The sequence below is a fragment of the Ammospiza caudacuta genome, chromosome 1 (genome assembly GCF_027887145.1).
Source record: "Ammospiza caudacuta isolate bAmmCau1 chromosome 1, bAmmCau1.pri, whole genome shotgun sequence".
Lineage (NCBI taxonomy): Eukaryota > Metazoa > Chordata > Aves > Passeriformes > Passerellidae > Ammospiza > Ammospiza caudacuta.
Genome location: NC_080593.1, coordinates 141796107 through 141823840, shown reverse-complemented (window position 1 = coordinate 141823840; position 27734 = coordinate 141796107). Strand labels below are relative to the sequence as shown.

The following is a 27734-nucleotide window of genomic DNA, read 5'->3' as shown; positions in this document are numbered from 1 at the left end:
CAGAGATGCCTGAGTAAATACCTAACTGTGAGAAACCTCAACTCCCAGAATCACAGGGTACTGGAGGTGGGAAGGGACCTCTTGAGTTTGGTCAAACTGCCCTAATCAAAGCAGGGGCAACAGCAGCAGATTGCTCTGGGCCACGTCCAGTCAGGTTAAAGAGTCTCCAAGACTCCACAACCTGAGTAACCCGCTCCAGTGTTTTATCATCCTCATAGCAAAATAATTTTCTTTGATTGAATATAATTTACAGTAACTTTAGTTTGTGTCTACTGCCTCTTGTCCTTTGCCTGGACACCACTGAGAAGAATCCCTGCCTTCTTTACTTATTCCAGAGTATATTTTTACGCAGTGGAAAGATATCTCTCAAACTTGCTGTCCTCCAAGCTGAACACTCCAACTGTCTCAACCTCTCCATTTATGAAAGATGCTTCAAACCTTCAACCATCTCCATGACCTTTCAGTGGACTCTTTTCAGTAAGTCCATGTCTTTCTTCTACTAGGGAGCCAGCCCAGCAACAGACACAGAATTCCCCATATGCCTTCACCAAGGCTGGGCTGAGGGAAAAATTCACCTCCATCAATCTGCTAACAGCTCCCTTCCAGTGCAGCCCAGGAAGCTCCTTTATGACCTGTGTCTGTGTTTGCCTCCCTTGTGCCATGTGTCTGTGCTGGCTCAGGGTCTCCTGACTCCCAGGGCTTTTCCTGCCATGCTCCACACCAGCCAGTTGGCCACCAGCCCTGATGGTGCCTGGGGTTATTCCTGCCTGGGGTAAGACTCTGCTTCCCCTTGCTGATCTGGCACTGTTTGACACCACTGCCTGCCTATGCACTGAGCAAAATTTGGATGTTGAGTTTGAAAGGTCTTGAGTACAGAGAAGAGATGAGATATGAGAGGTATTTCACAGGCCACAGGAGCACAATCCCTGTGCTCAAAATTTACAGTTTTCCCTTCCTTTAGCGTACTAGAAAGATCAATGTAAGAGACCAGAAATTTTAGCCCACATTTCTAACCACAAGCAAATCAAATCCAAGCAAAGCCTCTGCTGACATGAATTTCATTTCTGAAATAGCTGTCTGCACCACTATGCAGCCCTAATTCTGCTAACTTTCCTGCAGAAATGGAAATTAAATATACTCAGGCACCAAGCTGGTGCTGGTGTTCCACAGAAGGTCCTTTGAGTATTCCAGAAGGGCAGAGTACAAGAATACCACACCTCTGGAGAATAATGAGCCAAAGACACACACACCAAACTCAGCAGTCAGAGAAGGAAACAGGACTCCCTCATTACATGCAGAGTAGTATTATCAGCACAGCCAACCACACAGGTGAGAACACCTCTAAGGTAGAAAATGCGTCCCCACAGCCAGGTAAGTTCCATTTTAGCTACAACCTGGCACCTTTTAACCAAGGGACATAACTCAGCTGGAACACCAAGGCTTACTCAGCACAGGGCACCAGGAAAAGGGCACTGACCATGAGACAGCCCAGAACCAGAGTCCTGCACCAACAGACCCAGAAGGGACATGAAGATCTCAGACCATGCAGTGAGGGTGGAAATGACCCCGAAATCATCTCTCCTCAGTACAAGCTCATGCTTGCTGTTTAACAACAGATGAATGAGATAGACTGTGAAACAAGACTCTCCTCAAATGAGAAACAGTAAAGAGCAGCCTTGAAAGAGAACTTGTATGGCAGACAACTTAAAACCAAAAAATTGGGTGTCTTATAGTTGTATTCAAGACAAGGCCATCTCACAGACTCTGAAAACAGATACCAAAACTTTAACCTTTCTCTCCCATTTTACTGAGCATAGCATAAAGCAAAGAAGATTCTTCAGGGTATGCAAATCCATGATGAGTTTGCTGATGAATGCATCAATCCTTTATGAGTACACATTCCTGAAAGAGGTTACTGGTCTTGCACTTCAGTCTTTAATAATATATCTGTCTGCTACCACCTCCAGAAAGCTTTTTTTGGTTCTTCTTCCAAGATTGCCACACAAATTTTAAAAAGTGGCCCAGAGTTTCAACTTGTTACTATGTGTCTTCCCTGTTATATCAAAGACAAGCATCACTCATGACATACCAAGACGTTTACCTAGAATATACACAGTCCTGAGCAAGTCTACAGACTTCAGACTGTGTGAATCCATGCTGCCAGAGGATGAAGAACTGTTAAGGAATGCCTCAGCTGGGTAGTAATTAAAGTGTTTCAATTATGAAACATGTCAACACAGACCCTGAATCTGACTTATGGGAACATCTCCTGCTGCCAGCAGAATCCAGCCATGCCAGTGCACTGTTGATTGGATGGATACTCAAGAGCTAATGACTTGAAGAGATGAAAATCAGTCTGAAGATAATGAAAGACCATTCATTCAGCTGAGCTTCTATTAATCCATCATTCAAGAATGTGAATAGCAGCCTCCCACTTCAGCTACGAATAAATTGCACAAAAAAAGGTCAATGCCTGAGGGGAAAGCTACCAAGGGAAAAAAAGAGGCCAGACAAGTTTTCAGTTGGTAATAGTTCCGATTTATGAAGCATTATACATATTTACTGTGCAGAGATATGACGAGAAACACAACTCAAGGGTTATGGATATGAGGATAAGCATCTTTTAACTCAGGTTGTCAATCTGAGTGGTCCTAATATCAAGAGCTGGATCACTTTATTAATAAAATGAAACTTCCATTGAGGTTCAAGATAGGCTAAGTCACTTTGTCTACTCAGAGAGTAGAAAGAGAGCTAGAAAATTGGTTTTTTTCCAAACTGCAGATTCTCTAGATATTGGTACTGTCAACACAGCGTCTACACTTCAATAAAGTGGATGCATTCAAGGAGAGTTCCTAAGGAGGGACATTTTGGATGACAGAAAGTGAATCTCTCCAATCTCCAGCTTCTATTTGAGCAGGAATATTTATGAGAGGTAGTACCTAACCTTAATCAGATATTAATACACTGACAGGAAGAAATGCATTCCCTCCTACAGAAAAGCAGAGTAAGGAGTTAAGCAAGTGGAATTCCTGGGAAAGAATGAGGACTGGTCATCCTTCCTAATGCCAAGCTTTCTATTTTCAGAATAAAGCAAGGGTTTATTCTGAAATAATGTCAGAATATCATCTGGAATACACAAATTGAAGAAGACATCCAGCAACCTCCAAATTAATACTCACTCTCAACCTAGGCCAATGCAAATAAATAAAATTTTACACCTATCCAGAACAGACAAGGCCATTACAAACACATAAGAGAGACTTCTTTAGGTAAAAATCAACCTCTTGCTCCCAATTTCTCTTTCTCTCTCTTCCTCTCTCTTCCCCGGGATTTCTTCTGTTAGGATCAAAGTGTACGACTCAAGATGAACTCTTTCCCAGTTCCAGGCTTCACAGTAATTTCCAGGTGTTCAGTTTCAAGCTAGCTGTCTCTCAAAAGTATATTTTTAACTTATTCAGATTATGTGAACACACTTGCGTGTTATTTAATTTGGCCAGATGGCAGATGTAAATGCTGCAATCTCTAAATGTAGCTTGCTTTGTTTTCTCCAAAGCAACTACCAAATTATGGCAAAGGAAAAGCACTTAAGAATTCTGTCATGTCAGTGCTGATACTTCCCATCATGTTTTTCAGTCATGAGAGCCGGGAAGGAGTCTTCCAAATTACCCTAGCCAGATCCATAGAAGTACTGCCATTGCAGAACGAAATCCAAGTTGCAAGTAGTACTCAAAGGATGCAATAGCTATTTCCTCTAGAGAAATCCTCAGGACGAATTCCTGGAATAAGCATTGATCATCCACAGCACAATGAGCTAAACGTTCTGGACAGTAAAGACGAGTTTACCCAAGAGTTTCCTTGCGTCAGAGTCTTCCTGTAAGTCCTCCAGTGTTTAACAAGGAATTTCTAATATACAAAGCTCTGCAAAGCAGCTCGCAGGTTTATAGTCTAGCTTGGAAGCCTAATGGATGCCTCCCATCAAATTCTACCTTTTGAAAAGTACAGAAACCAAGATGGCCTGGGTGGAGTATCCAAAGTTCACATATCAGAGAGAGCAATGGTATATTCTGACAAGTCTACTTCATCTCCTTATTATAACAAACATTTTCATCACCCAAAGTTGAGGGAGAAAAGAAGGAGTTCCCGAGAAGAATGGAAAGCCATGACATTTGGCACAAATTAAAAAACAATCACTGCCAAAAAACCCCATGCTCTGATGACCTAACATGGATGGGGACAGGATTGCTGGGCAGGTTCTACATGGAGTCTAGTGCAGACATCTTTTAGCACATATCAGTATGGTGATCTAACCACCACTGAAACCGCTGGCTGTAGGCATTTTAATGAGAGCCCTGTTGGCGAAGTTCAGGTGGTCAGGTGCTGCTTTCACTAGAGAAAGCTGAGAGAGGAGACATCACGCACTCTCTGTTTGGGCTAAGGTTGGGCAGAACAAAGCCAACTGAGTCCAATGCCAAGGTGATTGAGTCAGAAACCAAAATCAGGTCTACAAAATAATGTCTGGGCTAAGCAACCTCAGAATGATCAGAGTAGCATGGTGAGGGGAGCACAATAATAAATGCTTGCCAAAGCTTTGTGGTGATACAAAATGTTCTAATAACGTTGAAGCATGGTCCAAGCATTACCCTGACTTCTCAAGGGAGGTGTAGGGTTCTGAGACCATTCCCCTTGAAGATGCATAGAAAATAGATTAATTTCTACGTTCATATTATTTTAGTTGATTAGTAAGTGCTAGAACAAGCAGGTATACACCACACACACAAGAGCTATTGACAATCAGGTCAAAGGATTGCACGTCACTGCAAATGTCATTGCATGTCACTCAGTGCCAAAAGGTAGCTTTCACTAAAGGCTAGAAACACATTTGTCAAGATGGTAAGCACAGAACTGAAAGGTAAATTAAAAAAAATCCTGAAGTAACAGCCTACACAGAGCACAAGTCCTCAGGGGTGAGGCAGCTAATGACAGAAGAAGTGCATCCTGTTTCATCCATGACAAAGTAATGCATCCCCACACTCCCTACAGACACTGCAAAGGTGAAATGTTAGCCTCAGCATTATTCATAGACATCTTTTAGGGAAATGTAAGCAGTAGCCTAGAATTTAGACAAATGCCATCAATAGTTCTGAAATTCATTATATTTTCTGATGCAGACTTTCATTTACAAATGTCAAAAACTGAAAACTATCATATGGAAGTACTCCACAATGTTTAAATAACCTATCTACAAAGTAGGCAATGTTCCCATTTTTGCAGCATTAAGAAACTGATGCTTAAGACTAATGGCCAGGGTTATCTCTACACTTTGGAATGGAGGATAAGGTAGAAGATGTTGAGCTAGTTAGTTCTGAGCAGGGAATTGCATTCACCAGGGAGTGTGCTGTACTGAACAGGATTGCTGCACTGCTATTGGTTTTGGAGTGAAATAGGTTGCATCTAGGTCAAACAACCCTTCAACATTGTATTGCACTGCACTGGAACAGAAGAAAACAAAAGGTGTGCAGAAACTTCGTTTTTACCGCTTGTGTAATTTCAGCATAGACCCAGAAACTAAACAATAAATACAGAGGTTTCATCCTGCTTGTATCTTCTGAGATCAGCAACACATTTGGATAACTTGATCTTACTTCATAACGTGGCTCAGACTGGTGGGTCACAGCTTAGGGGGCCATGAGACAGGGGATACAGGAATGAGTACCTGGGGACTGGGCAAGATCTAATAGGATATGTTTAGGAGAGGAACTAAAAACATTGAAAGATAGTTTGGGGAAGAACACATATGGGAAAATAGAACAATGAAGGCATCAAGGGGACCAGTTCCATCTGCACAAATGGCTGATTAGTACTTGCTTGGCCAAGCCCTGTGCTTGATCACCCCAGACCTATTGGGACTACGTGCTCAGTCCTGATACTGGCTGGAGCTGGGGCGCTGGGCTAAAGGATTCAGTCATCCCCAAAGCAAGACAAAAAATAGTATTTCAAGTGGAAAAGCTAAGTACTTTCCAACAAACTTTGCTTTTACCCTCAGACTGCAAAAGCAGAAAAACCTGCAAGAGCCGAAAAATGATAAAGATTGCTTAGGAAAAACATAATACACTGGGGGGAAATGCCCACACAGCATAGTTATCATTTCTTTCTTCTGCTGCTCATAATCAAGACCCAAAGTGTCCTCCAGAAAGCTCAAGGAAACCCTGCTAGTAAATCAAATAATCATTTGTGTAAAGACATAGTTAATGAGTTCCATAGCCCATGAGTTCAGTAAGTTATTAAAAAAGTCATGACTAAAACCAACATTTGCAGTTACATTAGCCAGGATGAAGTGAGTAAAACTATGAAATGCTGCCAATGAAGCAGAAGTTCAGAAGGTATTCATTCCTGTGGCTTAGTCAAATACCTCACAGCACTCATTTCACACTGTCTAGTAATACTTACTGAAGCATCTGACATTAACTAAACAGACAAGTTAATAAATTAGATAATTAATGTCTTCTGAATAGTACCTTAATATACCTCTCTGTGGATTTTTCCTACCCTACTTAAATAGTGCCATTCAACAGCTATAAAACTGCAAATGTCAAAGCTCATTTGCATCAAATGTATAGGAATGTTGAAAGAAGAATGCAAATCAGTAAATTTTCTAAGCTTACCACACCTCTCATTTTTATCACTGTCAGAAGACTGATTCCACCTCACTCCAAGAGCTATTAAAACAGAAATCTCAGACAAGTATACCATGAGAAAGGTTATGCCTTCTGCATTGCCTGACAGAATAAAAAACACATTATGAAAAAAATATTAATTCAGAAACATTTACATTGAAAGACTGTAGAAGTAATGTAAATAATATTATCACTAATAATGTATAACACATCAGGAAGTTCAAAAAAATTATCAAAAACTAAGCCACCACAAAACAAAATAACTTTGGATTTGTCTACACAGTTTTTACAGGCAACTGAGCCCTGGCAGATCATACTCACCCAAAAGAAACTGCAGGCATATTTATTACTACTTAGCAGGTAGATATCACACAACAGATGGCTTCAGGCTTTCCGGAACACTTTATGATACTAAACCCTGAAAGTACTAAAGCCTCAAAATGTAGTACAATACAACTAAAATCTCTTCTCCATGCATCACTGAGTAGTGAAGAAAAAAAGAAAAAAAGAGGAAAGTGGAAACAGCATGTGTCAGAGGTAGCTAAATGAGCAGCTATTCTTCATTGTATTTATAACTTGTATATGTATATATCTGTGCAAATAATCACAATCATAATAATATCAGAAACAAGGTTAGATTCATTAAAGATCATTAATAATGTTAAATTCTTTCAAAGCAAACCTTTGTTTCTCTTGACAGGTAATTTTTATCTCTTCCTCAAATACTTTTTAATTTAAATTGATATGCAGTGCAGGACTATTGATCAAGGCACATGAAGTCACTAGCTGCTGTTTTTAACATTAGTTTAGATTATATTACTTACATACAAATAATGTAACCTGACATATGCACCTAATGCCAAGGCATGGCATTACACAGCTCATTTTACAGAGCTTCTGCTTTTCTATCTCTAAAGCCCACTATGATTTCTATGCTGTTTTTCACTCACTCACTACTTAAATTTTCCATTGCCACGTTGTCCATGTCTATTTCTTGACAATAGATTAGTTATAAATTCTCTGTCCTAAATTTCCACCTGCTTGTCCTAGTCTTCCACAATGTGGAACTCAGATCTAGCCTTTATTGTCAACCAATTTATCCTAGAGCTTCCTCTGTTTTTCATTTGGGCAGGGAACTGGGTGGCATCACCCATTTTCTCAGAGCTTTCCGTTGGCTCCCCACCAGCCCAGAGAACTCAGCTAATGTTCCAGTTCCAGTTTTGCTCCTGGCATATGGTAAAGGTGACTCCCATCAGAAAGAGGCACTTCAGGGATTGAAAAAGCTGCAGTTCCCCCAGATATTTTAACTCAGCACCACATCACTGGATTTTCACAGAAATCGGTGAAAAATCCACTCCTGCCTCTTGTGGGTTTACTGTGGGGTGAAACACAATTTTGATTCTGGAAGGCTGAACAAACCTCCTTATTCTGTGCTGGGCACTGAAGATCCCTGACCTCCCTAACCAGTCATACTTACTGTATAACTCTATTACATGCACTTTACAATGAGAAAGTAATTAACATTGTAATACACAAGTCACAGTCTTTTGTGGGAGTTTTCTTTCTCATTGTTTCAAAGTCTACAGACTGTGTAAGGCTTATCCTGCACCACCTGATTCAGAAGAGAAATCTGACCCGTACATGCTCTATGCATCTAAATCATCTTGGTGTGAGATCTGCATAAGGGAAATTCCAAACAGGGCAGGTTAAAGACTGTGTAAATTCTTTACTCTAGTAAAGCACTAATGGAGCACCTTTGGTATTGGGTGTTTGTGGCCAGGTTTGGCAGGAGGGAGGCTGCAGGAGGCCTCTGAAAAGAGGCCAAGTGTCCAGGGACAGATAGTGGCACTTATGGGAAAACATATTTAAGAAAGGAACAAAAATGCCCAGCAAAGAGTGAAGGAAAGTTAGAAATGGTGAGAAACAGCAGAGAGAAGCCCAAGGTCAGAAGAGAGCGTGCTCCACTGCAGAGCAGATATTCTCTGCAGCCTGCAGATGACGTACATGGAGAAGAAAGGTGTGAGAAGAAAGGAATGGAAGAGGGAGACCACTACACCCTGATAACAATCTCTCAACACCCCTTTTACATCACTTGCTTCCTCTCTGTAGGGAATTGGACTGAGTGTAACTTGCAGTGATAACAAGGGAGGAAGAGAGGAGTCTGGGAGGAGGTCAAGCTGAGCCTGGGAAAATGGAAAGGAAAGCTGTTGTTTTAATGTTTGTCTCTTTTGTTTCCCACTACCCACATTAGCAAATTTTTTAACTGGCAATAAATTAAGTAAATCTTCCCCCACTTGACTCTGTTTGCCTACCATGGTAACTGGTAAGCAGTCTCCCTGTCTTTATCTCAGCCAATGAACTCTTTCATTCCTGTTGTTCCTTTTTTCTCTCCCATCCTGCGGGGGAGAGGAATGAGTAAGCAGCTAGGTGGGAGTTTGGCTACTAGCCTACACTAAGGCACCACACCTCTCAACTAAAAATCCCCAATCAAATCAACATGAATGCAGATAAAATTGGCTTCAGTGTTTTGTTGTTTATATTGAAATGGGTAGTTAAGCCCAGTTCAGATACATGGAGAAATATTCTGCAGAAAAAGATATAGTCATATATTTGCCAGAGGATATAGTCAAAGCACTGATTCTCCCCTCCCCAAAGGGATTTGATTAGAGAATCAGTCATAGAAGCTCTCTGAGAAACTGTAAAACATCTGAGAAGGCACAGAATGTATTAACCCCTGTCACCGTACAGAAAAGAGCATTGTACATGAGGGAGCTGGAGAGGAGCCAGGGTACAAGCACTCAAATATCAGTGCGTGCTGAAAGAAGCTGCATCTGTGAGCTTTTTCTCAACAGACAGAAAGAGAAAAGGCTTCTGACATTATTAATATGAGTGTGCACAGCAGTGATAAATCACTAAGCTGAAAAATGACAGGTTCTCAAAAATATAGAAAGGAGGTTCAAAACTTGAAAGTGGTCATGCAGAAGAATTACAGAAAGTTTCTGGAAATCAAATATAAAGTGAACATTTGATGGAGGAGTGCTAGACATTAAGCCTGAATTAATTTGGCACCATGACATTACTGGATATACACTGAAGCTTTGCTTGTGATAAGAGCACAATACAGCAGAAAAGGAGGGAATCTTTTTCAACTACTTGAATGAATAGTACAGAATAGATGGAAAATTTTAATCTAGGTTGCTGAAGCTGCTTCACTAGCAAGCCATACAAGCTGTTGACAGACTTTCATAAAGATAGAGGAAAATCCTAATAACAATTTATTTTAAGGACAGAAGAAGAAAGTAAATTTTGGAGTTCAGGAGAAGGCATTTAGAACTCCCAGCACTGCTCAGAGCCTTAGACAGTTAGTAATTAAATAATGGACAGTACTACATAAACAGTCCTCCCAACCACACATGAAAGTAAAAGTGAAATGCTCTGGAACTACCTAGAATCATGAGTACAGGTATTTATATGTTGCATTTCATAGCCAAGAGCTGTTTTCTAGGAGTAGAAGGGTTATAGTGAAATCTTTGTCCCATTGAAATGGAAAGAGAAATTTCTGGGGTTTATTGTGTGACCCTGAAGAAGGTAAATTAGCTAAGTATTTATCAACAACAAGTTCATACAATTATGTAGTGCCTTTCAGGAAAATCAGCAGGATACATGACTTATCATAATGCACAAACCAGAGCTTGTAACATTGAAAGAGTTCTTAATCTTTTTTCATACTCACTGACAAGTACATTGATGTGCTTTATTAGTTCTGCCCCTGAATAATGATTTTAGATTTTCTGGTTTACTAATGCCAGTCAGCATCATTCTGAAACAAGAGGTGCAGATGTTCACAGAAGGCACCTCTTTATATCAAAACTTGGCACTATTAACTGGGGAATTGTGCTCCTCCTTCACTCAAGAGAAGAACAGAAGCCACAACCACTGACAATAGTAGCCCAGACAATGGTTGTTTTCAATTTGTGTTATAGGCAAAGATTGCTCTTGTTCTCAGGTAAGATATTATATCTAACTCAACCTAGCTGTCAGCATAAAAGATTTTTAAAAGGTTATACAAACAGATTAATAACAGTTTCAATAAGGTCACAGACAACACCAAGTCGGGCATGACTCTCCATCTGCTGGAGGGTAGGAGAGGGTAGGATCTAGATCCAGCCTGTGGCCCAAGGCCAGTGGTGTGAGGTTCAACAAGGCCAAGGGCTGGGTCCTGCACTTGGGTCAAAAACAACCCCAAGCAGCACTGCAGGCTGGGGAACTGTGGCTGGAAAGCTGCCCTTGGGAAAGGACCTGGGGGGGCTGGTCAGCAGTGACTGAACATGAGCCAGTGTGTGCTCAGGTGGCCAGGAAAGCCAATGGCATCCTGGCCTGGATCACAAACAGTGTGATCAGCAGGACCAGGGCTGGGATTGTCTCCAAGTACATTGTCCCTGTACTTGGGAATGATGAGGACATCCCTCAAACGCTGTGTCCAGTTCTGGGCCTCTCACTACAAGAAGGACATTGAGGGGCTGGAGTGTGTCCAGAGAAGGGCAATGGAGCTGAGGAAGGGTTTGGAGTGCAAGTCTGATGAGGAGCAGCTGAGGGAGCTGGGGGTGTTCAGCCTGGAGAAAAGGAGGCCCAGGGGAGACTTTTGTCACTCTCTCCAACTCCCTGAAAGGAGGCTGCAGCCAGGTGGGGATTGGCCTCTTCTGCCAGGTAACAGTGACAGAACAAAGAGAAGTGGCCTCAGGTTAATCCAGGGGAGATTCAGATTGGATATTATGAAAAATTTTATGTTGAGAGAGGATAAACATTGGAACAGGCTGCCCAGGGAATTGGTGCCATCACCATCCATGGAAGCGTTCAACAACTGAATGGATGGCACTTCATGAGATGTTTTTGTGGACATGGCGGTACTAGGTCAAAATCAATGATGCACATTTTTTCCAACCTTAATGATTTTATGATTCTAATAATTTCTTCTGTAGTGTTAATTCCCAAGGTGTAGCCAACTTGACCAAAGATAAAAATACAGACACAGAATGTATCAGGGTTGCTATTAAATCCATCAAATTTAGCCATACACTAAATGGTTATGAAACCAATTAACTGCTGGCCTGAATTAATTTGGTTGTACTCAAATAATTTCCTGTCAAACATCTGCAGAGGATCAAGTTATTATTCATGGGTTTGCTGTAAAATTTTGCACTTATTTATTTAATCCATTTATTTCAGACTTTTCCTTATTTCTTTGATTCTATTTCAATTTGAGGTGGAACAGTCTTTATATATTAAACTAGGAAAGTTTTGATACCATTCCTTTCTGTATATATCCATTCTGAATTCACTTCTACCCCAGCTACACATTTTTTGCTGATGCTGTTATTTTTGCCCAATGTTTTCACTTGGAATCTCACCCTACTCCTATCAAAGTCATTCAGTTGTAATCTTCATCACTTTGAATAATCATTATACTGTGCAAAGCAGAGAAATATGCAATAGTTAGACTAGAGGAAAAAGTTCTGTTACTGTACAACAATATATAGCTGAGTTGGAAATAGGGCTAAACAAATTCAAGAATTCATAAAAATTAGCATAATATTTTTTCTTTATGATCAGGTTTGCTGATCAAGAAGTTTCTAAATTTTACTTTAGTTTTAAATGTGCACCCCAGTTTTCTAGTAAAACCTGTTACAGTAAGTATAAGGCAATATCTTTCCAGAAGTGCTGGATGCAGATGTACTTTGTCCATTTACAAATTGCCCTGATACAACTGAAGAAATTCAGATGAGTAAAAAGTGGTGTAGGGATGAGGAAGGTGACTAAACTAAAGACTTCAAAAGTAAACATGAATCCTAAAAAGGGAGGAGACTGCAGACCCAAGCTCCTCTCACCAATTGCAGTTTTGCCCTTACTCCATGAAAAAGCATAAATGCTCCCCCGCAGTCTGGCAGACACTTTCCTCTGTCTGTATTTAATCAACATTTTCCAAGTACAGACCCAGTTTTCCCTCCTTCAACTTTTATCAATTGTCCTTCATTAAGAAAGCAAATCACATTTTCCTTCTCATTTCTGTAATTTCTTCCAGCTCAGTCTTCCTCCAGACATGATGTAGGAAAATCACCCATCCACTACCCTGTCATGTACTAGCAGGTAAAACTTGTCTCTTTAGTGTGGCACACACTAGCTAACATTCTTCCAATGCACCCAATGGAATTCAAGGGTGCTTTGGTTTGAGAAATGCTGTATGGAAACAAACTTGCATAGTGTTAATAAATACAACATGACATAAAAATGTGGTAGGAATAAAAACCCACAAAAGAAAAATTTGCGTGGGCTTCAAGGAGCTTTGGGTGAGGTCTTCGACACTTTCATTACTGGAGACAGATTTATATGGAAGGGGAAAATGGGGTCCTTGAAATGGTCCAGTTTATTCACAGAGAGACTATTTAAGGTCATACCAAGCTCTTCTTGTTCTGTATACCATAAATAACCACTGAAGGGAATAATTATTGTTGGGGTTACTTCATAAAGAAGATGCTATTTGAATTTTAAAATAACAGGAAATAGAGATGTATATTAGGCTTGAAATAGATTTTCATCCAAACTAGACAAACTTCTCATGGCAAACAGTATCACATTTCACCAGAAGACTGGCTCCTTGCAACAGGACAAAATTAACTCCATTTTTTTCCCCTCCCTCAAAATGTTTTCATATATACAACCTACACAAGGACAGACTTATCAAGTTATTATGTGACTAATTACACAATATAATTAATTTGGTGGGATTTAATACTGCCAGTCTGTCTGACAGCCAAGACAAGAAGTTGTTATTACGTGCACACACACCTGCATGATTCTTCTACTACTCAAAGTGCACCCAGTGGTGCAGCTTTTAATATTATCTAAAAGCAGCTTTAAATATTATCTAAAATTATTTAATATTTTTTATCTATTCATGATGACATTTAGGACTTTATAAAAAAGAGAAGCAAAACACAGAAATAAAAGCAATACCCCTGTAGCAACTCTCCAATATTTCTGAAAATACTGTTTTTTCCCCCCCCTATTTAATTTAACCCTGGGAACCAGATTTAAAGTAATGACTTACAGAAAATCTCTACAGTGGCCAAGTTAAATAAAGAAGCTGATTATATTCAGAATATCACATAAGTCATATGTGTTATGATCTGACCTTCCGGAGCTGGTTTACTCGCATTTGTTTTTTCTGGATCCTTCACCTTGGATTTACTTGTGTCTTTTCTTCTTTCTATGTCTTTAACTGTAAAGTAAGGGGGGAAATCAATTAATCAAAAACAAGGCAGTTAGAAGCATGTAATTTTCTTCTTCCTCGTAAAGTAGGTGCACAGAGCATCTGAAGATATGTTTAGGTAATGAGTTACTGTTTCTGTGTTTTCCCTCCCTCCCTTTGCATTTATTATTTTCATGGCTCTTTTCCCATTCTATCATCATTAAAGCTCTCAAAACTGACTCTCTTCACACACGAGATTCCAAATAGTGACATCAGCACCTAAGCCCATGCAGACAAGATCCCACACTGGAAAGACAGTCCAGCAAATTGGCAAAGCTAGCTGGGGAAAGTCCAGCATTGCAAAGTTTCCCTCCAAGTCAGTCAACACAAAAGCACACAAGCCAGCTGTTACACTGTCCTCTTTACAGAATCAGCTTAGATCACATGCCCAAATCTGTAGTCAGGACACCAAATACTTCCAGGAGTGCAAGGCTGCTCCAGAGCTGAGGCTTTGACAGTTTCCCATTCCACAAGTGGGTGGGATACATCCCTTACTATATCTCCACTCTCTCACAACAGCCAAGCAGAACTCCATTTGATTAGCAATTCCTAACATTACATTAGTAGCCAGTAGTGCTCTACTAATGGTCTGAAAGGTTCTGACAAAGTCACTGCTAAAGTCACATATTGGGAAGAAAAAACCCTTCCAGAATTTTCTTGGAATGCTCATTGGTATCCACACTCCAGCTGTCTGCAACAGCCAGGAAAAGCTTAAAACAACGAAGCTGAGAATATCTTCCACAGAAAAATAAAATTCTACTCCAATTACACTTCTTAGTTTATGTAAAATTGGATTATGACTGACATTCATCCAAGCAGGCACTGATCCTCAGCCAGGACCAAAGTCTCTCTGTGCTACATCTTTCAAAAAAACACTGTAAGGGCATGAAAGGAGGTTATCTGTCTCTTGACTATGTAAGAGAGACAGTGCAAATATTCTGTTGCACATTAGTGGAACCAAAGTCAAACAGACTTCATTAATCTACCCAATAGTACGTGGAATATCTGAATCAACCAGGAGGGTTCCAAGTTCCAATCCAAAATATAATCACAAGACTAAGTTCTAAGGAAGACAACGAGCTGACAAACATCTGAATGATGTCATACTGATTTTCTCAGTATGACAACCCTTTGCAGAACCTACAGTGCTCACACTCCTAACAGAGGTGAGAACAAAAAAACTGAAACTTTGACTCCTTCCTAAGATAACATGCGTGACTGCGTATCACCTCTGCCTTTAGCAAACAATTGTGTAACTGATTTAGGAGCAAATTCAAGTTCACAAGTTTGCTGAGGAGCCAGCTTTTACCAAGGAAGATCTTGGTTATTAGCTGAGTTACAGAATGCCACAACAGCACCAGGTCTTAGTCAGAAGTCTGTGTTTAATCCTTAACTGAACAAGACTGATTAAAATGAGAGGTGAAATACCAGAATAATATCAGCCAAAAAGGATGCTGCTGCTTATCCTTCTGGGAGCATTCCTTTGAAAAAAGCCCAAGAGCAAAGCCAACTAGCTGGCCTCCTCTAATGCTAGAGCTATTGAGGGGCAAGTCTCCAGAGAAAATGGTACAAAAGTCTGAAAATGTCCAAAGGAGGCAAGTCGGTTACATCCTGACAGATTTCTGGACTTGGGAACTGTCATAATTCCAACCACACAGGAAGAGTCAAGACAGCAGTTTTACTCCAACATTTACACAGACATAGATTTTATCTAGTACATGATCTTAGTTCATTAAACACTATGTATTAGAATAAGAATGCATCCCTCGCTATATAAAGAGAAATACTCTTTTACAAAAAAATTTTATTGTAAGTTTGAGAATTCTTAGTACATCAGTTACAACTCCAGAGCATTAAAACCATACTTCCAATGCACTAAGCCATAGTATTCTCAAAACTCTTTATATATTTGACCGTTTTTCATCTCAAGAATTAGTGGCCACATGTCAAACTACAAGGTTAAAAAAACCCTATAACACAGGACAGCAAAAAAAGGATTTGTATATATGCTGTTTCTGCATTCTTTACTCATGAAAGGCATCGATTGCTTTTAAATGAAACTCCATCCTTAAGTGCAGCAAAGAGAGTATATACTAAATAGAACATAATCCCCATATCCCTAAATCGTGTTGCCAGCTCTACTTTTCCTAAATGCCATTTCAAAACAGCTACACCTAATATTACAGAATTTGCTGTTGCCTTCTGTGGGCTTCTTTTTAATGCTAAAGTAATCTGTGGTTTTGTGGGTTTCCTAACCAGGACAGAGCTTAAGGTAGTAAATACACAGTTGTAGTGGTGAAAAGCTAAAAGGACTTGGATACATGCCACATCAAGTACTCAGCATATTTTATCTTGTGGTGGTTTTAAGAGAAAGGTAGCTTGGCAAAGACAGTGAGGAAAACGTAGCATCAGAGAATTCATTAGGCTTTCAACTATACTGCACTGCCACATTATTAACCAAATCTCCACTAAGCATATTTAAAACATTTAACATGAAGATCAAGATAAATCAGATAGGATGTGTATATACCACTATGATATAGATAGTAAAAGCATGTCTTGATCATATAAAAAATTAAGTTTGTAAACATTTTTGACAGGTGAAGACGATTAAGAAATCAGCCTTTCATACTACTGAACTAGCATCTATTAGCCAGTTGGAACAGCTATAACACTGTTTTAATAAAAAGGAAATTTTTAAAGTATCAGAATATAGCACTTTATTTCTACTCATTGAAGATTCTTTCCATGAAATACCAGCTAATTTCCTAATGAAACAAGGAAGAAAGGGATGCCAATCCAATGGAAACAAAGACCCCAATGCAAGAACATGCAATGCAATTAATTCATGCCTCCACCTATACTTACACCAGTTAAAATACAAGGATTTGTTTTTCCTTCCACCACAAAACCCCCTGTTTTTCCATCATTCCCCTTTGTGTAAGACTTGTTACCATTTCAGAAGTTGCATTAAATATCTGATACATTCTGTATGTCAGCCATAGAGAGACACTTACTTCTGAACTGGCCTTGTGCTGGCTTACTCTCCTTGTCTTCACTGAATGCAATGATCTGAAGGGCATAATTTTGATCTGGAATGAGACCTTGAATAATTGCTTTGGTTGCAGTATTTTGAAGAATTAATTGATTTGTTTTTCCACCTATAGGAGAAAAGACAAAAACCAACAAATACATAACTTTGTTTGCTTTTCTTATAGTATAGTAAACGTAATGACTTAAAAATACCTCAAGCTCTACCATGACTTAAGCATTCCCACTTTACCCAGTTTTGGACTATCCATACAGCCAGGCCAGAGAACATCCCAGAAAAGCAACAAAATAGGCAGTCTAACCAGTTTTCTTAAACACAAACGCTCTTAAGATCAGCATTTATATCTAGGCCTCATGAAACAGCCATGGTGTCCAGCAAAATCATTAAGAAAAAGAGAAACAATTTACAAAATCTGCCAAGTTTGGTAACATCATACCAACAGGCTTTCCCTCTGTGATTGGTTGCCAGTTCGGACCCTGCCATACCCACATCACCTCTGAATACTTGCTCTGCCAACTTTCTTTGTGCTAGGAAATTGTCATGTATAAATACAAATATTGAACAAATAAATACTTGTTATTGAACAGGTAAATATAAATATTTATACGTCCATTTACATATTAAGATTGCATGCCAATATATATATAAAGATGTATTTTAACCATATTTTAAAACAGTTTCTGTTCTAAATTTAATTTTAAATGTAGAGAAGTAGGACCTTTATAGCTCTATACAGCCACTTGGTATCTGCCTTTCCAAGTCTTCATTCAAAAAACTTTTAAAGATTACTTGTTTTCTTAGTTCTTTTCCTGACAGCTCACTAAGGGATAAAGGACAAGGAGATCCACCTTGAAGGCTGAGTAAATTAGGATTCCAATACTTTCCACGGAACAATTCCTAGAATTCCTTACACCCCACTGGAAGAAAGGTAGAGACAGATGATCAATGACAATTCCCAAAGACTACATATGAAGCATAACTAGCATTGACCCACCTCTGCTACCTCAAGCACTTGATTCCCATTTTCGGTGCCTGACCACCCTCTAGTGAAATCAATCTCTCTTCTGTTGACCAGCCAGTACTCCATTACCCAAAGCTTGCTCACAATTTCTTCACTGTGAAGGATGACACTAAACTCTGAAAACCTTTTATGCTTTGAGAACACAGTTTTTTCACCTCAAAAGAGAACATAGAGACTTTTACCTGAACTTGGAGTGACAAGAAGTTTATATCCAGTGAATTGCCCTTTGGGGGCTTTCCAAGAGATCTGTACACTGTCAGGACCCACTACATTATATCTTAGTCTTGTTGGTGGGGACACTGCAAGTTTGGAAAGAAAACAACATTTTAAATTCAAATAAAGACTAACCAATTTTAAACAAAAATAAACACATATAGGAAGACAACACAAAATTTTAATGGTAAAGGATGCAAGTTATTTAAAATGTCACATACATCAGTTTATTAGTTTGTAAAATGACATCCCCAAGTGTACTACTTCCCTCAGACAGACCTTTTATGTCTTTACAAAACAAACTAAACAACCTAACAGCAGTGGACAGAAAGACAAACAGTGTTAGATGTTAAGACACTAGTTTAGCAGGCAAAGCTGGTAATAAAAATGCTCTTTGTTAATATATGGGAATTAAAATTGCTCTCTTGCTTACACTGACAATATGCATAACCTACACTCCTTTACCTCTCATTATTGTGGGCATTTCCCCACATTTAATGTCACCCAGGGCCAAATTTTCAAATCCTTGTGAGGAGAGAATAACCAAGAGAAAAGACAGGTGTGCACAAGGCAAAGGGAACATCAGCTGCCCAATTTGCAAACCTGGCTAAATGCAGCCCAAAGCTTTGCAGCTGCAAACACTGCTTCAGTCTCATCAAGACTAGCAGGCATGCACATGCCAGTCAAGACTTAGGGGCAATCTGGCTGGTAAGTAAAATTTGGCTTCTATTTATATTGTGATGTCACCCAGGATTCAAACTGAAGCATCAGGTGAAATGAAGAAAAGCATGAAATGACTGAGAAAGAGGCAAATATCAATGAAGCAACGCACATAAGAACAAATGGAGAAACTGCCCCATGTTGTTGCCATGCTATTAGCAACTTTGTGTCTCTGCACATAAATGAGTATTTCACAGGTTTACATCCCACTGCTCAGTCAAACTCCACCGATGCTGGACCACACTCTACAAAACCTTTCCACTCTGCTTTGGGGAGGCACATCCCCTTTTCACTGAAGAGCTGCAGCAGAGCACCTGGCAGGGCAGCCTGGCTGTCAACAATGGGAAATCTTCATACAGTCGAATAGAATTTGGCTCACAGAAAACAAACTGATCTACAGGGAAAGGCAGCCAGGGAAGCTACTTGCAGGCTGAATGACAGAAGGGCTACAAAACCTTTAACACCTCCAAACTTATTCCTCCTCTTCCCATTGTCTCCACAGTGCCCTGAATAGTCTCCATCATTTTCCAAACCCTTGGTGCCTTTGCCACTACATCTTAAAGTTTCTGTTAGTAAGTCTAAGAAATCAGGGAAATTAATCTGAAGCAGGCAAGTGGCAATTTCTTTTCCCCAGGGCTAAATTGCTCTTAATTGACTAGGCTCATGCCCACAGTTTGTTGGTCCTTTAGATAAAATAAACCAACAGTATCATGATATGTCTGAGATTTAGGGATTAGAGCACATGGAGTGTCTGAGTCAACAGGCAGAATGTGCTGGCCAACAATTTCTGGCCTCTCCATTTGACCTGCTACAGCCAATGCAGCTCTGGCACCAGTAGCAGCCTGTCCTGAACCAATAACTTTTTTCTACATGCTACTTTTTCCAGGAGCTTGGGGGAAGAAAGAAGGAAAAAGGCATGCTGTAGTTTTTTGAGATTCGGGGGTGCATATTTTTCCAGGTCATCCACTATTAAATACATTTTGGATCTTAGAAGTAAGAATTGGGAGGTTCAATGCAAGGGATACATTCCCTTGCATCCAGTCTCTCATTCCCTAAGTGGCAGTTTTGTCAGACCAAGGGCAGGTTGTGCAGTTCTCCTCCTTGAGGCACTTGACACCAGAACAGAAAAGTACATAAGTACCAAGAAGAGCTTATCAACACCTGTGCATTCTCAAAGACCTCAGAGAACAAGCTCAAGAAGAGAAGCAAGGGGACAGAAACAGCAAGGAGCACATGAGCTCCCCACACTCAAAGCTGCTCTGATTGGCAGCGCTGGGCTCACACCCAACCCAAGCATTTCCTTAGTTGCTGGGCTCAATCTTGTCAGACCTCACCTTCAGTTCTGCCTGTCACCTCCCTGAAGTTTAGAAAGAAAGAGGCTGCAAGCAAGATTGTGTGCAGGAATCACTGCAAATACAACATCAGCTCTTTGAAAATTTGGCCCTGATACTGCAAAATGTTTTGCTAGGCAGGTTTCTGCAAGAACATTCAGCATGCTATAATTGTAAAAACATGACAGAGACTATGGCGAAAAGTTTTCAAAGCCAAGCAGACTGTAATTATGGATTACAGCATTTAGTTCATTCTCAAGATTCATTGTGTCTTTAAGCTATACATAAATCACAATAAATTGGGGCTGAATGAACATGAGTGACAAATCATACCTAGAAGTTTGCAAAAATACAATTCCTTTTATTATTTTGCCTCAGGAATAGAAAATAAAATTTTAAATAATGGCTGCATGCAAGCGTGAAAATGCTGCAGATTTTACTGGGATTAAGTGGTAAATTCATATGGGGATTAAGAAGCAGAGCAGAGAGCAACAAAGTAACATCAAAGATTGACCAAAAAAACCCAATCATGTCTTAGAATTTCAGAGCTCACTTTGTCTGCCATCTTCCTTTCCCATCATTTCTTTCCATCCTGCTTTCAACTTGGCTATTTATGAAAGCATCTTCTAACAAAGAAGCATAGTTCCGGCCTAACTGCTATTAGCCATCACCAAAACAGGTAAATGTATGAGCCCATAAAAAACAATCACAGACCTTACAAGCAAAGAAGGACACAATCACCAGTTTTTCTGTATACTACAGAGTTACAATGTGAAAGACTAGAAAAGGGGTGCCAGAATAGTCTTTACATAACTGGTCAATTTTCACTGGGTTCTTTTTGTATTAAAGGCAGCAGTGCAGTGGAAGGAACATTCCCACACAGCAATGACCCATAAGAAAGAAAATAATTATTCAGTAGGCAGATAATCAACTGTGTCTTAGTTGTGCAAAGACTAATGTTCTGGCATAGAAAAGTACATATAGCTAAGGAAGTTAAAAATCTAGCACTCAAACAGACAACAAAATATTGATGGGAATTACTACTCATTCACCAACCTGAAGAGGATATCTTTATTTCTTTGAGTCTTTATTGTCTGTGGAACAAAATCTCACTTCTTGCAGAAAGGGAAAAAAAATCAATCCAAGCTGAGTCAGTTAACTGATAAAAAATCAGTAGCTAGATCTCGTTAAGTGGTTTTACAGGAATGCAAAAGAGAATGGCTGTCAGCAACATTAGAGCAGTCACCCAAAAGAAAACTGACAAGTTCAAGGTTTTGGTTTATGCCACCAGGTAAATTAGCACTCCAAACACATAACTCTTTCAGACAACTAGGGAAGGAATGTTTTCAACTCTTACTGGAAAGGAAAAATACAATAAATTGCTTATGGACAATTCTCCAAGACATCCAATAGTCTAAGTTTGGATACTAACTAAATATTGTGGCTTTCTATTTACTGTTGTCATAAGAACTGAATAAGCTAATATGCACTGCAGATACTTAGCAATTACAGTAGTAACACATGAAAATTATTGCTACACAAAGAAAATCCATCTTTAAATAGAGAAAAACACTCAAACAAGTTACTTTATGGATAAATGAAAAATTCTCAACTGGTTTTCTTGCCCAGCACTAATCATGTACTATATAAGAACATAAGTAGACAAAATATGTTATTTATACACTAAATTGAATGGGGAAGAAACAGCAGAGCTGAAAAAATAATTGTTGTTGAGTCAAAACCAAACAGTGCTATGTGACACAGTGAGATACAACCACATAGCTCCTCTGAAGGGATAATTTGTAGCTTCAGGCACGTTGGCTTCAGTCTCAAACATATTCTCCTTTCCAAGAAGTCACATTACACACCTTTACCTGAGCATCTTTGCCAAAGGAAGGAAACACAAGCTGGAACAAATGCCAGCTCTTCCTACTTGTTGGCAGAGTGTACAGTTGATTAAAACAGATAAACAAATGGTATAAAATTGTAAATAGTTTGCCAGCTGCATGAAGAGCTTACTTCAAGAGGTGGCAAACTTGACAAAAAGAATTTGAGAAACACCTTATTACTTTTAGTATACCAAGAGATTTTTTTCTGGGAGCATGGAATAGAGACTTCATATCACCTAACTCCAAAAAATAACAGTCGTGTTGGGCTAAGGCAATGGTCCACTTAGCTTAATATCACACTGCTGACAGCATTCCATAGCTGATGCTTGCTGAAAGAGTCTAAGAACAAGGGAAGTATTGTTCTTTATTCACCAAGTACACCAACTCTAGCTTCTGTTAGGGTGAATACTGTGGAAAAAAAACCCTGACCTTCATTTCATTGTATTGGTATTAAAGGGAGAACACTCTCCGACTATAACTGATGGAATCAAAGGTTTTAAAAAGTGGAGAAGAATATAGTTTTCCAAGACCAAGGAATTTTGCAAAACTTTCTGGAGGTGGACCTCAAACCCCAGATCTGTTTTGCAAATCTTAACCATATGTATTAGGACTGAAATACAGAGAAAAGACTAACCATATGCTTTGCTTTATTGGCTCATTAAGTCACAAACATTCTGGAACTAATTTCTGACCAGAATGATGCACTGAACATTGGGAACATACATTTCTTGATTCACCTCGCATTGCCGACATCATAGATTACAGCTTACACGTGTCCCTCAGTTCTGGGAGAGGCTTGTAAAATGCTCACAGATTTCCAAACATCCAAGAGTGCATCCTTCCCCAGCACTCGAGTGCCACGCAGACTGGACAACACTGCTAGCTGCATTGTCAGGATTTTGAAAGCCTCACGTTGCCAATAGTTTCCAAATGTCCTCATGAATAATACATTACACAAATCGCTTTAAAAGACCCCAGGATCCAATTCTGCTCCTGGTTATGCCCATGCAATCTCATATCAAAGGGATTACATAAAACTAAAGTTGAGAGAAATGCCTTTCTTTAGAAATCATAAAAACTCATTGGTATTCTTCCTCCCTCCTTCCCCAAGCAATAGGATACATTTTCTCTAGCAGTCAAGTCACTGTCAATACAATCCAACAAGTATGTAACAATCCCAGCAGTATCCTTTAATATTCACAAAGGAGATTTGCATTTTAAAAACTGCAGAAGTAGTCTGTGACATTTAACAGATCTGTGCAATATGGAATGATATAAGCACTACAACAGCTACTGTTCCAAAACATACATATTCCATACAAGATAAAAAGCATGCATATTCCATGCAAGCTTTACATCACAGCTGATCCTTCAAACTTGCTTGATTACATAGATGACAATAAGAGCAATTTCTGATAAGTACTTTCATGTAAATAGGAGTAAAAACGTGTATAATTTTGAGACACATGATTTTGCACAAATATTTATGCTATTTGAGATACTAGGTTCAAAGAGCACACATGAAGATGTAATTCTACTCCCACCTGCTCCCTGAGCTCAGCAGCAAAATTCTTGCTTCATTTCAGTATTATTGGATTCACATCCTATTAAGCAGGAAGTAACACTTGCATTTGGAATAAAAAGTCTATTTCTGCACATCAGAGTGAAAAACTCCATCTTCTTGTTTGTGACTCACCTTGACCCTGGACATCACTGATGAAAAAAGGTGTGACAGCTAAGAAAGCCAAGAGAAAACAGCTCTGTATCTTGTATCGACACAGCATCTTCCTCTCCTCAATACACACAGTATCAGCAGGTCTGAAAACACATGGAACAAAAAGACTTACTAAACAGGAAAAGAGAAGCCATCCACTTTAATGAAAATTGTGGGGAAAATCTGGATTTGATTAAAACAAGCAAACAAAACAAACAAACAACAAGGAATTTACCACAGACATCAGTGGAGATAAATTTTCCTGGCAGCAGTTTTATGACCAAAGCACATTTTACCTGAAAGGGACAAAGAACCCCACTTGGGCTACGCAAGAGTTTTGAAAACTTGGCCCACATAAAAAGGAACTGTAAATTCTTTGCTGATCAGACACAAGCATTGGAAATAGAGTAAGCTATAGAAAATAAAAAAGTACAACATGTACTTCTACACAATCCAGTTTTGTAAGAACCTTATCAAGGTATCTGTGGCAAAGAACTCTGAAGCTTTTCTTAAAAGGCATAACTTTGTTCTGAAGGAACTCACATCCTCTTCCCATTGTCCATTTTCCTTTTTCTACTTTATCCTGTGCTTTTTGTTGTAGTGTCTGCACCTACAGTCATGGTCAAAACCATTTACACTAACTTGACCAGTTAGGAGAAATCAACACTTTAGAATGCAGTAGTATATGAACACTAAAGGTAGTCCTAGATGAACTAGCTGGGTTACAGGAAACAATTCTGGTTCCAAAGAGCAAGTTTCAGAATGAGCAATTTACCTGACCACAGAAGTTACCTTAAAAACAGTGCCAATCTCAAGATACAGCCTAGCACCATACTTATAAAGATTTCTCTTTCACTCAACTTGACTGCACTAGTTTTAGTCAATTTTCTGGGCCAAGAAGACAATTTTTTGCTGTCCTCACCTGTTAAAATTCTACAGGATAAACAAATTAAGATAATTAATAGTAGATTTCTTGCAGGCAGCAAAGAGAATTTGAAGGTTTACCTGGGTAAATTTTGGTTTATGTATTTCTGTTTTGTAGGTTTCTCACATTTACCTCCTCTGTCATTTTCTTGAATAGTCCTGACATACCATCACTGTATTTGCCTTACATGTTTTCCTTGTCTTGAAGGCACATGGCAAGTGGTTCACCCACTATCTAATATAAAACCAGACTGAAATACCTCAATCATTATTAAACAGAAGAGGATAAGACCTACATCCTCTTCTCTCTCTGAGCATTTGCAACCTGCTATAGCTGTACCAGTAGGACAACTATAGGCCTATAGTTGGTAGGTCTACTGTCACAATACCAGTCACGAATGCTTGATACAACTTCTAGAAATATATACATTGTAAATTCCATCTCCAAAGGAGGTTATCAGTTTTAACCATACTATCAACAAATTTCACATTACTTAAACATATATTTTGAATCCATCTCTCATAGTAAAAATCTCTCAAGACAGAGGAAAATACCTAGAACCCACATCAAAGATGTGCACCAAGAACTTATATATTGCTATGCAGAGTTCTTAGACCCATCCTCCAGACAGAATTCAGAAACCTGTGCAAAGTTCCCAGGTTTCCTACTACACGAACCAAAGTGTCAAACACCCAAGGACCAGAGTCAGCAGACAGCTGCCTAATGACAGGCAATAGGAAGACCCAAGAGTATCTCAAAACAGGCTGAAATCCATCTCTTGTGTATCTCATGTTGTGTACTGATGCCTCTCACTCAGGAATACAATCTGGATCAAGTAAACACAGACTCTCCAAGCAACTTATTCTTCCAGGCAGTTACCACTGATGATGCGTGGATTGCCTCCCATAATAACCCAGACATTAAAATATTCACTCGCAGTGGTGGCTGAATTCACCATCTGCTACATTTAATATAAACCTTCCTCCAAAGCAAGAGCTATAAATACTAACTGACCGATAATCCTGTGTTAGAAACATTGTCTACTGCTGCTTTAATAGAAAAGCCAGAGAAATGAGATTTATTGGAATAGACATAACTGGTGCTGGATCAACTACACACAAGTTCATCTCTGCAATGATCCGAAAGTCAGGGTTCACTTAACCAGGAAAGGAAACCCACGTCTGCAGCCACCTTGTGGCTGACATTGTGTGGTACTAAAAACAAATATCGTATTCCTTCTGCTCTTTATGTATTTCACCTTTTAGTAAGTATGTGGTAAATGAGTTATCTGCCAGACTAGCGCTAGGACAGACACCAAGCAAGCCAAGAACCCTGCCATGAGGTGAGCCCCGCTCCTCGGAGCATCTCTCCCAGCTGGGCTCCAGGATTCCTGGCACGGACCTGGCCACAGGGCACCTTCTCCTGAGGGAAGGACGTACCCTCTAGAGCAGGGGGACAAACGCGGCACACACCTTCGTGCTCCGCCCTGCCCCGGCTCCGCGCACCCAGCCCAGGGGAGGAGGCTGAGCGCAGCCCCCAGGACGGGCAGGTCACTCGGGGTTTTCCCTGTCTCGGTGTCTCGCTGCGGAGCAGCGCTCACGTCCGACGTCCCGCTGGGCCAAGCCGGAGCTCGACCAGCCCCGGCCCCGCAGAGGGAGGCGGCGGAGGGCACCGGGACCGCGCTCTCCCGCTCGCCTCTCCACAGCCCCGCAGCGTGGGGCCAGGGAGCCGCGGCTCACAGGCTCCGCTCCTGACTCCCGACTCCTCTCCGGGGGCTCCCCACCAGCAGCACCCCCCCGTGTGAAAGCGAGAGCCCCCGCCCCGGGCTAAGGGAGGGACCGCGGGGAGCTCGCTGCCTCCGCCGAGCTGAGGCGGGGAACGGAGCCCGTGAGCGCCAGGGGCTGCCGGCAGCGAGCGGGGACGCGCTCGCCAGCCCCGGCAGCTCCGCGCAGAAAGCGCCGTGCGGGGCCGGGGCGGAGCGACTGCCGCGACACCGCGCGGCGCGGAGCGAGGGAGGGAGCCAGGGAGGAGGCAGCCGCGGCGGGACCCGGGCTGCAGCCAGGGTCTCCGCCACAGCAACAGTGAGACTGATGGGGTTTTAATTACTATCAGCTATCAAAGTAAGGCCTTTGCAGGGGGTTTCCTAAAGTGGTTTCCTAAAGGGGTTTTCCCGTCCGAGCCTGAGCTCGCCACCTTCCATTTCTCCATCTCCTCCTCCCTCGCCCATCCTCCCTCCGGCGCTCCCGTCCTGCCGCCCCGGAGGTGTCCGGGCAGGTTGATGGGAAGCTCTGCGGTCCTGCCTGTACCCCCCCCCGCCCGCCTGGCCCCTGCCGTGGAGGGGGACGAAGCGCAGCGCACACCGACCTGTGCGGGCATCAGCCGGGGAGCGGCCGGCGGGGAGCGGCCGCTCCTTTTCACGCGTGGCTGCGGGCGCAGAGCCGGCTGCGGGAGAGCCGCTTACCTCCCCGCTGGCCGCTCCGCATCTGATAAGGCGAAAGGGGAGAGAAAGGAGGCGGGCAATTATAAAGCAGAAGGTGGAAAGAAGGGGGGAGGGAAGAGGCACAGGCGATGCCTGAGATCCCACCCTCCGCCCCCGAGCCCGATCCCCGCGGCGGGGGCGCGCCCAGGTGCGCGGGAGGCAGGGCCGGGGAGCGCGGGCAGCGTTCCACGGGCAGGTGCTGGGCTTGCCAGTGCCCTCGGTATTCTGGGTTTGCTATCTGTTAACTCGTTTTCCTCTCTCCAAAGTTCCTTATTCACTTAGTTTATAAATTATTTCGAAGCTGCCTCCTTTGCAGTACGGCTTGGAATGCAAGTGTTCCCCACGCCAGCTATTGAGTTGTGTGGATTAGTGACTCATTGGGGAAATATTTATATAAAAGTGTGCCAACA

The 27734-nt window shown here is 40.9% G+C and overlaps 1 protein-coding gene across 1 annotated transcript in view; it reads right to left on the bottom strand.

Annotated features, from left to right (window-relative positions):
- COL14A1 (collagen type XIV alpha 1 chain) overlaps positions 1–27304 on the bottom strand; it is a 113797-nt gene extending 86493 nt beyond the window's left edge. The window contains exons 1-5 of the mRNA XM_058819564.1: positions 27210–27304; positions 23903–24024; positions 18236–18352; positions 16998–17141; positions 13864–13950 (exon numbers count right to left, since the gene is read on the bottom strand). Coding sequence (XP_058675547.1) covers positions 13864–13950; positions 16998–17141; positions 18236–18352; positions 23903–23990 — 436 coding nt within the window. The 5' untranslated portion in view covers positions 23991–24024; positions 27210–27304. The remainder of the gene's footprint in view (positions 1–13863; positions 13951–16997; positions 17142–18235; positions 18353–23902; positions 24025–27209) is intronic.
- Positions 27305–27734: the final 430 nt, after the last annotated feature.